Here is a 12,228-nt window from a genome sequence, read left to right on the forward strand (position 1 = left end):
AGTTGATAGGGCCAATATACGGCACTGCTTAGAGTCAGGTAATACTCACCCGAAATGTTTATCCCAAGAAGTAGAAGTGACATGACATCCTAAAGCATCTGCCAATATCCTCAATGACGACAGTATTAAATCCGGAGTATCTAAAACATATAAACATGTACATATATATCAAGTATTAAATAGGGCTATACATAATGTGGAATGTCACAGGTTCAATCAATCAAACATCAATTAAAAAAATTGTTATTGTTTATTTATATGATCACAAAATATGAATATATATTTGAAGAAAAGTTTTTCTTATAAGGCATACTTACTATTGTCATTGAACGTAGAGAACAACCACTCGCGTAAGCTTTGACTAGTTTTAGGTGACCTGCGATAATGGAAATAATTATATGTTTTAGGAACACAAAGTAATGATATATATCTATTATTTGAAATCTTTCGATGCGGAGACGTTTTAGGTATATTGAATTAAAGGATACCTTGTAGCCAAAGGGAACGCACACCACCAAAGAACGATATGTTCTAAACAACTGCCGACATCGCCCCAAAGTAAGTTTTGGTAATATTCTGTTACTTTCTGTGCGGATTTCTTACTAGCTTGAATTCTACCTGTAACAAAATAAATAGTTATTATTTCTTTATGATAAAAACAGTCATTACCTAATAAAATTTCTGTCTACATTTCATGACCAATTTGATTCTTGAACAAAAATACCTTTTATTTGCTCAAAAAACTGGTTATAATAATTCACCTGACTTAAGTTTCTTGATGCCCTTTGGTCCCAACAAGAGTGGTGATATATTAGAAACAGTGTCTAGAAGAATTTCAATATATATTTCTTCACTTTGGAGAATTCCATTGACATTTTCTGAAATTACGTATTTAATATTAATAGAAAGGGCAGGTCATAGATAGGGATAGGTAATAGGTGTAGAAGAATTGGGTTAGATAAAACAGAATAAAAGAAACATGATGTTGAAAATATAATAGAAAATTCTCAGAAAATGTGTAAATATATTTATTATATCATTTAGTCTTTATATTTTATGACTTAAAATAGCTATAGAAAACAAGAAATTGTAGAGTCCCATTATTCTGGACTATACGGGATTTTAGAATCCAGATTAAGAAAAATTGGATAATCAGTGCACGTGAAACATACTATTGTCTTTTTATAATAATTAAATTTCACCTTTTCATCCAGATTAGGGGGGTTCTACCGTAGTATAAAATTTGGTGGGTATTACCATCATTATTAAAAACATTGTCTAGGATACACTCGTTGTCGAGAAGTGAAGTGTAAGGTACTTCGGCATCTGAGTTTTGTGGATTTAGCACATCCATTAGTTTCTTATGACCGTTCTTTATATCGACCAGACTTTGAGCTTGCTTCATTTTTGCCTTTCTGTTATCTATAAAAGTTTGACGACGCTTTGTCAAACTGAGACGGCGGGATGTTGTTGAATTTGGTGGGGTTATGTGTTTTGTTAGGGTACTAAAACAATATATTATTATAGGATATTAATTACGATTCGGTAGGTAAGTTTAGATTTATTAATATACCTATATTAAATATATATTTATTTATATAGTCTCTGTTTTTCAGCAGGATATCACCATACCAAATTAAATATGAGCTAATTATAATAAAGCTTATCGTAATACTTACTGATATATTTCTAAGCTATCCGTATTTGAGCTAGAATCACATTCGCCGTGGTCTTCGGGCTTAAACATCATGACCAAACAATTTATGAGACGGTGACAATTTACTTCTGTTCGACTTTTTGCTAGAACCTATTAAAATTGAAAATATCTTTAAATTTAGATACTCATTTAATAGCATAAAATGCGCCCAAATTTATAAATTAATGATTCGAGTTGTAAAAGCGCCTACTGAATAAATTCAAGTAGAAGTTAATAAAAAAAAACTAGCGTATATTATGTCTAGAAATTACTTACTCCTAGTAATTAATTATTGATAAAAAGATGCGAATCAAATCCAGTTTACTCGTTTTTATAAAAATTGAAAATATAAATATACGTCACACACTCAACGGGCTCCCCACTAGAACTTTGTCATGTGTCGGAGCCCGGAAACCCACACAGGGTTACGGTCTGTTACTGTGGGGTAATGCTACAGATATTGAAATACTGTATTTGTCTCAACATAAACTTAAAGCTTTTATAAAGAAAATTATAGATAAAGCGTATTCAGTGCAGGATTACATCTATACTAATATTATACAGCTGAAGAGTTTGTTTATTTGCTTGAACGCGCTAATCTCAGGAACTACTGCTCCGATTTGAAAAATTCTTTCAGTGTTAGATAGCTCATCTATCGGGGAAAGCTATATATGCTATTTTTTAAATTAACGCGTTTGAAATCGCCCGCGATTACAGAGCTAGTAGTTTATAAAGATGTGTGGACTTAGTGACGCTGTGTTTCATACAAGATATTACTAATTTAACTGAGGTAGGGCACAGTAAGAAATTTCCGGCTCGAAGTATGGAGCGGCCCGACTGGGGTAGTACCTCGACCTTACAGAAGATCACAGCTAAATAATACTGCTTTCAAGTAGTATTGTGTTTCTGTGGTGAGTAAATTGACCAGAACTTCTGGGGGGAATTGGGGGTAGGATCGGCAACGCGCTTGCAATGCTTCTGGTGTTGCAGACGTCTATAAGCTACGATAATCACTTACTATCAGATGAGCTGTACGCTTATTTGCTGACCTAGTTATATATATATAAAAACATACCAAAACACAGTTTATATATTATTTTCAAAAGAGTAACTACGGAGTTTTTTGCCAATTCTTCTCCGCAGAATCTACATTCCGAATTGGTGGTAGCTTGACTTTTAAAAACTAATGGTCACTTAAACATTTTAATTTACATATGGTCGAATTGAGACATCTCCTCTTTATATCGGAAATATATTGATTGTATTGAAATAAACTCACCTGTACAATTTTAGTCAATGTCAAGGGCTTCGTTTCACTAATGATATTAGGGTATGTATTACTGCAGATGTTAAACTTAGCACTAAATTTCTTACAGCTCAAGCCGATTAGGTTATTATATATACCAACTAAACTGTAATGAATGGATATAATGATTAATAGAAAACATACTCATTTATTTATTTAATTAATAAACTATTAAACATGATACCTTAAACAAGATTCGATCATTTTCCTCGAGTCTTCTCTATGCAGGCAAGTTGATAAGATCGTTGTAATGAGATTATGTATCGATTGTAACATTATAAATCTTCTAGCGCACAACATGTCGAATACATGATCATGTTTGCTCATAACAAGACCGTTTTCTTTTTTCAATCTAGCTAGTTTTGGATTTAGTTTGTAAAACGATTTCACCACTTTCAATAAATATTCTATTATTTGATCTAAAACCTGCAATAAAATACATTTTTTGGGTCCAATAAATACGTACCCATGTGTAAAGAAATATATCACCAGTTTATAAAACGACAAATCGCAAATAGTATTTAAAATAATATATATTTGTATTGTAATTTATAGTACTTATATATTATGTACCACTATACCACCTCTATATCGACTGCTGGACAAAGACCTTTAGAGTAGTTTGATAGGAATCAAAAATAACCATTGAAATACCTCAACAAAAATTTCCCCCGAACAGATCGGTTTCATAATCTATTTTCCTCTAACGTCAAGTATAAGATTAATTTACAATACGACATGAAAAGAATAGAATGAAAAAGTAACATATAATAATGAAAATATTGGCCTGAGCAGGAATCAAACCTACGTTCATTGTTGTTAAGGCAACATATTACGCTACTAGACTTGAAAGATTGTCTTAGATGGGAGGTATATAAATAAAATTAATTAATACAGCAGCTAGTCCAGCTGCAAAATAACATTTGGCGGTCATTTATATATGACCTGAAGGAAGCTAGATGAGTAGGTATGCTAAGCTCTGACATGCAAATCATTGTAAAAAATATTAATTAAATTAATTTATAAAATCTTATAGTTCTCGTTAGAATCAAACTCTATACAATTTTGTAATTCAATAAAATGTATTTCAATAAAATGGATTAAGCAGATTTCTCAAAAACCTTAGTGATAATTATGAAGTAATAATTAATATTATGGAAAGCTTGTCATAAAATAAACAAAACTCAACCTGTATGCTGACTAGCTCCATAATGTAACTGCGACTGGTTAACGAGTTACTGTTATTTTTTCCGGCACAATTTTTCCATTTATTGTCAGCCTCCGTAACTACTTTCGTTATAGCATAACAAACAATCTCCATTTCTCTACAATGGCTGAACAATTCTTCTTCATCAATCGTTTCTTCGCTAATCCATTTCTTACTTGTTACTTTTGCTGTCATATTAAAAAATACGAATCGAATAAAAAACAAACAAAAAATATTTAGTCTTCGACGTTAACTGTATGGAGTCATCATGGGAACTGCGGTGTCATCGTATTTTATTACTGAAATCGATGTGCAGCGACGTCGGTGCCAGCTTACTTATAAAGTACGCGCCTTAGTTCTTGTAGGACAAGTTAGAATTGCTATCGCTAGTTTTATGGGTGTTCAGTCTCGACCTTGGGTGTATCGGAGTAATTTAATAGATAATGAGTCACAAATTACAGAATATAATTTACAAAAGTTGTCTGAACTACTCCAGATTTGAGAACAATATTAGGGGAAAAACTTGACTTATAGGCAAGTTCCTTCAGCCATTAAAAAAGTTTGTGTTTAACGCAAATATTTAAAGCGCGTAAGAAATTATAATGAAACTAGAATTTATTAACAGTGAAATATATTAAACAAGTCTTCATATAAATGATGAATCATCATCATCATCATCATCATCATCATCATCATCATTGGTCTTAGTCCGTCTATTGCAGACGATTTAGACAGTGTCAGACTGACACTGTGTGGCCTAGGACACTCTTCAGGAAAACTCAAGTTGTCTAAGCTCTGCGCCACCCTCTCGACCTCAACGACGAATCGATACGTTTGGAGCCAGTTCGGCTGAAGAACTTTCGCATTTTAGAGCTATGCCACGAATGCTTGACGGAGACCCCATTCCGGGCTTCAAATGAAGTTTTCCTTCTCCAGGACCCTAATGATTTTGAGCTATAATACCCTCGGTCGCCTTTTACGACCACAACTTTTTACCCACGCGAAGAAAGGAGGTGGTGCTATTCTACTCGGCCGACACAACACGGCATATATATAAATATTGTTTTATTATGTATACTAGTGCTTTTTTTGAATGAAAAAGCTTTATATCTTCGTTTGTTTGAACGCACTGAACTCAGGAACTACTGGTTCAAATTGAAAAAATACTTTTGTATTGGAGAGTCCATTCATTGACTGGGGTATTGCTTAGCCTATAATCTTCTATACAATACTTTATAAACAATACGCGTTTTTTTTTTCTTAATTTAACACGGGTAACCATTACTAGGTACCTATACAATACGGTACGCTTCAGCGTGTAATATCCCACTGTTGGGCATAGGACTCTACCCTTGCAAGAGTAGGATTAGAGCTTGAATGCGGGTTGGCTGATATATTTCTATTATATGATAAAAACTCGAGAATGGCTCGACTGATTCTTATTTTATTTTTTGTATGTTCCTTAAGGCCCACGGAATGTTTTAAAACAAAAACAAAAATACTATTAAATTGACACAACGAAGACTGTCCGCGCAGCTAGTATTGAATACATCCCTTTGAAGTACTTCCCAAAAATATTAGGATAGGATTTACGACCCAGATTAGGATTAACGACCTTTCTTGATCACTTTTTCTGTTGTTCTGTTTTGCTTTATATTGTGTCGAGGTGGCCCTCAACTCAATATAAAGCTTTATTAAAATCGAAAAGATAATTGCTATCGCAGTCAAGGTAAGCTCAAGGCAAATAGCGCAAGATTATGTAAACCAATTTCCCCAATAGCAAACATATGGTATTGCTGGTAGCCCAGTGACTAAGGATGAGCATACACTGTAGTACTATTACGCTTCACGCTTCAGCCTGTAATATCCCACTGCTGGGCATAGGCCTCTTTGCCCCCATGTATGAGAAGGATCAGAGCTTAATCCACCACGCTGCTACAATGCGGGTTGGCGGATATTATAAGATACTATTATTGACTGATAAATATTACAAGGACCTTTAAAATGAAAAAAAAAAAATCATTTATTGTAGGTACCAGTATTTTATTTTCACGAACAATAAATAAATGATACTATTTAACAAAATAATTAGCTAATCGTCTGTACAGTATTGCAAAGCAGCATTAGGAAGAACATATCACAGTAAACAATTTATTGTTACAATATCTCTTTATTATCTGTACAAATATACAAACACGTCTGTTATGTAACAATATTTATATGTATTACTATTTCTAGTAGCAATTTTACATAAGTTCATTCAATTTTAATTTTCGTTTAATTTTAACAATGATATCGAGTACAGATCGATCGGCACGTAAAGTCTAACCCAGCGTGAGTTCGTCGTTTATATTACTGTATCTACAATATACTTACATTGGTGATAGTAAAATACACGAAGTAAGAGAAAACATGACAGCACCCATTGATACATTTTAATTAATAATCTCTATATAATCATTGACTAGCCTTTTGGGGCAGTTTGTAGTAGCCCTGCATTTGCTCCGAGCTCCTGTTCCTGCTTCCTGCTTAAATATACATAGAAATAAATTTATAAATACAAATATTACACCCAGGCTCAGACGGAAATCGAACCCGCGACCCGAAGAACAGAAAGCAACCAGAAAAACTACTAACAAACTGCGCCAACGAACTAATCGTATTATAATTCGTTTATCTATACAAATAAATATAATTGGTGTCTGTTAATAATATTAGAAGAACCGCTTTTTACTAAATGCATATGGATATTGTGTACACGGTACATAGACCAAAATAAAAATTTTTACAATTTTTGTCTGTCTGTCTGTTCGTTCCGACTAATATCTGAAACGACTGGACCGAATTTAACGGGACTTTCACTGGTTATTTTAGAAATTTATTTATTTTATAACTCTGCGAACTGAACAATAACTTTTTGTTAAATTCCACGCGGACGAAGTCGCGGTAGTATTGAAATAAAGAATATCACGACCGAAATAAAAATTTTCGTTGGCTGAAAGCTATCGTCTACTTTTATCATAAAACTAAAATTTATCATAGAAATGAAAAAAAAAGATATGTACATTCGTGCTCATTTTTCATATACGCTGAAATGATACACTACGTGTTTTGAGAACAAGTAAATTATGTATTGCTTTTTGTCACGGAAACATAATGGAGGACACACGCTTACATTTTGGTTGAAATACGGATATTATTATTGTTTATGTGGAGGTCGCTGGACTGTTTAGTACTATTTGGTTCTGTAATTAATTACAAAAAAAAAAAATAGCGATATCATTTTATAAATATTAACATTATACTTAAGAATTTAATATACTGCGTTTTGTTACGCAAGGGCGAAGGGGCTGCACCTTCCGAAGCGCCGGAGACGTCACGTAACGAAATTATGCTGATGAACGGTCTAATTTTGAGAATAGGTCTATGGGATTTCTTTCTTTTTCAAGAAGGGTGCACCTTGGAGAGTGGTATGGGGGGTGGGTGGTGGGGTTGAGGGAGACTCCCCCATCATTTCACATCATCACCATTATCTCCAATCCCCCAGGTGCTCTGGTCACTAAGATGGACACAGGTACACAATATTGCTTGAGCAGCTGTGATCTTCCATAAGTTCGAGGTGCTTCCCCAGGCTGCTACAGATTTTCAGCTGGATATTTCCTGCCCTACCTCATCTGTTTGTAGACTGAGTACTCAATTACCAGATGACCTTGATATTTAATTTAGATACTAAAAAATAATTCACTGTGAAGATATACAATTCTTAAAAAAAAATTAACATTAAAAGGCTTAAAAACAATGTGATATGCTATATCAATGCATATGCGTCTTATGCAACTATGCATGTTTAAGTATTATAATTGATTACATTTAACTGTTATTATACATTTTACCTTTATTAAATAGTGTTGTTTGAAAAGTTTAAACATTCATGAAGTAAAAAAATAGAGTAAGTATACATTAACATTCTGTTTGTCATTTTTATCATTTTCTATTCCCAATAAATTGAACCATAAAAATAAAAGCACTACATTTGTGATTTGAAGACAATAAGCAACTCACAATTGATTAATTTTTAAAATATACCTAATAATATTCCCTAAACTTTCTGTTATAATTTAATTTTTTTTTTCAATATACAGTGAAACCTTAATATAAAGTACCTCAATATAACGACTTCCTCGATTTAACAAATTTTTCGTAATCCCCTTGAATTGTCCTTAAGAATCCATATAAAATATACCTTTACATTACGAACATTTTTTGCGAACAACCTCTTTATAACGAATTTTCAACTATCAGGAAAAAGTATAAATACCTCTAATTAACGAATTTTGTCAACTCAAATCTTTTATATAAAGTCCCCCCAATGTATAACTCTTATAGTATGTGATTCATGTCGCGACATGTTTCGACACGCTTTTTTTCGTAAAACAATCATTGTTGTTTGATGGAAAGTAATGTAAACACTTCTGCTCGTCACTATTGTTAAAGATTGAAGTTAAAATGGCTCAGAAAGGTAAAAGGGTCGTAAATCGGTCGCAAAAAAGCGAAACATCATTAATTTACGGTTTTTTTTTTCTTTTACAGATTTAACTGCATTTAATTTTGATATTAATGCAAGAAAAAAAATGTTGTTACCTACCTAATTGTTTTTAAATAGAAAATATTAAAAACATGCAATAATTTGATAAAAATGTGTTATCATTTATTAGTAGCAACTGTTCGCTATAATAAGATGAGTACCTACATAATGTTGAGGTAAATAAAACTATTTTTAAGCGACTTCCAAAAAAGGAGGAGGTTCTCAATTCGACTTTATTTTTTAACCGACTTCCAAAAAAGGAGGAGGTTCTCAATTCGACTGTATTTTTTTTTCTTTTTTTTTATGTATGTTACATCAGAACTTTTGACCGGGTAGACCGATTTCGACAAATTTTATTTTAATCGAAAGGTGGTGTGTGCCAATTGGTCCCATTTAAATTTATTTGAGATCTAACAACTACTTTTCGAGTTATATCCAATAATGCGTTTTTACTTGACGCTTTTTTTGTCGACCTACGTTGTATTATACCACATAACTTTCTATTGGATGTACCGATTTTGATAATTCTTTTTTTGTTGGAAAGGGGATATCCCTAGTTTGGTACCGTGATAAGGAAACCAGGATCTGATGATGGGATCCCAGAGAAATCGAGGGAAACTCTCGAAAATCCGCAATAACTTTTTACTGGGTGTACCGATTTTGATAATTTTTAATTTAATCGAAAGCTGATGTTTATCATGTGGTCACATATAAATTTTATCGAGATCTGATAACTACTTTTTGAGTAATCTTTGATAACGCGTAGTTGCTTGACTATTTTTTCGTTGATCTGCGTTGTATTACTTGTCGATGTAATTGAAGTCGGTTTTTTTTCGTTTGCGCGCAAACACAATTATTTTTTAATGTATGTTACATCAGAACTTTTGACCGGGTGGACCGATTTCGACATTTTTTTTTTTTTGATAGAAAGGTGGTATGTGTCAATTAGTCCCATTTAAATTTATTTGATATCTAACAACTACTTTTCGAGTTATATCTAATAATGCGTTTTTACTTGACGCTTTTTTCGTCGACCTACGTTATATTATACCACATAACTTTCTACCGGATGTACCGATTTTGATAATTTTTAATTTAATCGAAAGCTGATGTTTATCATGTGGTCACATATAAATTTTATGGACATCTGATAACTACTTTTTGAGTAATCTCTGATAACGCGTAGTTACTTGACTATTTTTTCGTCGATCTACGTTGTATTACTCTTCGATGTAATTGAAGTCGGTTTTTTTTTCGTTTGCGAGCAAACACAATTATTTACCTCTTTATAACGAATATTAAACCAACCGAACCTCAACGTAACAAACCTCAGTTCAAAGAATTACTTTATATAACGAATATTTTCTTGTTCCTCTCCGATTCGCTATATCGAGGTTGCACTATCATCATCATGTATATCATCTTTGCAACTACACTGTATACTATATTCATGAATAATTTATAAGTAACTACAGTTCGTGCAAATTAAACTACTAACTATACTTACACAACTTCAACAATATACAACCGACAGGGCTTACACTATATATACAAAATAAAACGAAAATAAGATACAGAAAACACAACAAAAGTTTGGGAAATAGTGCCTTAAGAGCCATTTCACAATTTTACGCTCTGCAAGTTTAGGTAAATTTGGTCGCATCGCGCGAGTCGTACGAGCCGCGCGATCTTTGTGCTAGTACGTATAGTGTGACAACCAAAAGACCATCGTGATCATTTTCTGATGTATAATAAAAATTATAACTATGGTATAAAATGTTTTTTACATAATTAATTTGTTAAAAATTTCAAGTATGTTATATAACAACAGTCAATAAATTTAAAATAAAATTAAAAAAATCAATTTTATGAAACAATTTTTTTAAATTGATTTAGTTTTTTCAGTTTACGAATGAATCTAATATTTACGATATGAATAAAAAAGCATTTAATGACATCGACACCGACAAACATATTAATTAACAAATAACAAGCCAAACAGATTGAAATGCCTATTTGTATTGATAGTGTGAGAAAAGAAAATTAAATTATACATTTGTTTACAGAAATTATCATTATATTATTTTACAGTCATTTTCGTAATATGTTTATTTTATTTATATTTTATTATGAAAGTATCAAATGCGTTTTATCCGCTATAACAACAGGCGCTTGGCGCGTGTGAGCGAAAGAGACGGCTGCGCAGAATTTGGCGTGGACCTTACCTCTAAGAGCGCTAGCGCTCGACTGATTTCAGTGTTGCAAAAATGTAAAATAAAAATTCGGTATATTTGGCTCCGAAAAATCGGTAGAAATCGGTAGATTTTTACTCGGAGTAAAACAAAAGTATTTTAAATTCAATAATGCGTTCATTTATTTTAATTTTTTCCGTTAAATTAAATCAAATTCTTTATTTGCATGAATATAGTTAATACATGAGGTGTTATTAGTTGCAATGTCTCATATAATCTACCTTAAACGGCGTGCAAATTTTTGTTCCATTTATAATTATAATTAATTTACATTACAGAAACAGAAAGTACTCAAAAGCAATATGTTTTATCACTAAGAAACATTAATTGTAGAAGTAGTCCATACAATGAAGACAAAAAGAAGTAATTTATTTATTTATTTTGTTTACAAAACCAACAGCCTTATTTACTAAACATATCACTCCTCTCACTCACACACTCACTCTACAATCTTATAGTAACCTAATAACAGGTTTTCCTTAGTTATCTAAGCATGTAATATTAACATGCCCTTTGATATATGCGAGCAGAATCCTATTATATGACGTGTTAGTACAATTTGTTTTAACACACCGCGGATTTGAACGGTCATATTCGACGTGGTGGGAAGAATTTCGGGAAGTCCCCGTGCATTGGTTTTTTGTTACCGTTTTCTTTTAGTGTTACCGTATTAAGAATATTATTTTACCTTTTTTTTTAGAAAATTATTTTACATTAGTTGAAAATCGCAGGGCGACCTGTCCTGAAAGCCTTGGCAAGACTATTTAACGCCGTCATCCACCGAGGTACCACGCCGGAGGCGTGGTCCGGGAGTGTGGTGGTGCTGTTCTTTAAGAGAGGCGATAAGTCTCTGTTAAAGAATTACAGACCGATCTCACTTCTGAGCCACGTCTATAAGCTGTTTTCGAGGGTTGTTACGAATCGTCTCGCCAGAAGACTCGACGAATTCCAACCACCAGAGCAGGCTGGGTTTCGAAATGGCTACAGCACCGTGGACCACATCCATACTGTTCGGCAGATTATCCAAAAGACGGAAGAATATAATCAACCGCTGTGTATGGCATTTGTGGACTACGAGAAAGCCTTCGACTCCGTCGAGACCTGGGCTGTCCTGGACTCTCTGCAGAGATGTCATATCGACTGGCGATATATCGAGGTACTAAAATCTATGTACGACGCGGC

General features: G+C 33.1%; 1 protein-coding gene across 1 annotated transcript in view; it reads right to left on the bottom strand.

The window, feature by feature from the left end:
* Window positions 1-4,480, bottom strand: part of LOC123661292 — a 30,646-nt gene extending 26,166 nt beyond the window's left edge. The window contains exons 1-9 of the mRNA XM_045596282.1: window positions 4,192-4,480; window positions 3,187-3,428; window positions 2,976-3,108; window positions 1,680-1,807; window positions 1,258-1,505; window positions 762-878; window positions 489-618; window positions 318-376; window positions 50-140 (exon numbers count right to left, since the gene is read on the bottom strand). Coding sequence (XP_045452238.1) covers window positions 50-140; window positions 318-376; window positions 489-618; window positions 762-878; window positions 1,258-1,505; window positions 1,680-1,807; window positions 2,976-3,108; window positions 3,187-3,428; window positions 4,192-4,404 — 1,361 coding nt within the window. The 5' untranslated portion in view covers window positions 4,405-4,480. The remainder of the gene's footprint in view (window positions 1-49; window positions 141-317; window positions 377-488; window positions 619-761; window positions 879-1,257; window positions 1,506-1,679; window positions 1,808-2,975; window positions 3,109-3,186; window positions 3,429-4,191) is intronic.
* Between the last annotated feature and the right edge of the window lie 7,748 nt (window positions 4,481-12,228).

The sequence above is a fragment of the Melitaea cinxia genome, chromosome 16 (genome assembly GCF_905220565.1).
Source record: "Melitaea cinxia chromosome 16, ilMelCinx1.1, whole genome shotgun sequence".
NCBI classification, from domain to species: domain Eukaryota; kingdom Metazoa; phylum Arthropoda; class Insecta; order Lepidoptera; family Nymphalidae; genus Melitaea; species Melitaea cinxia.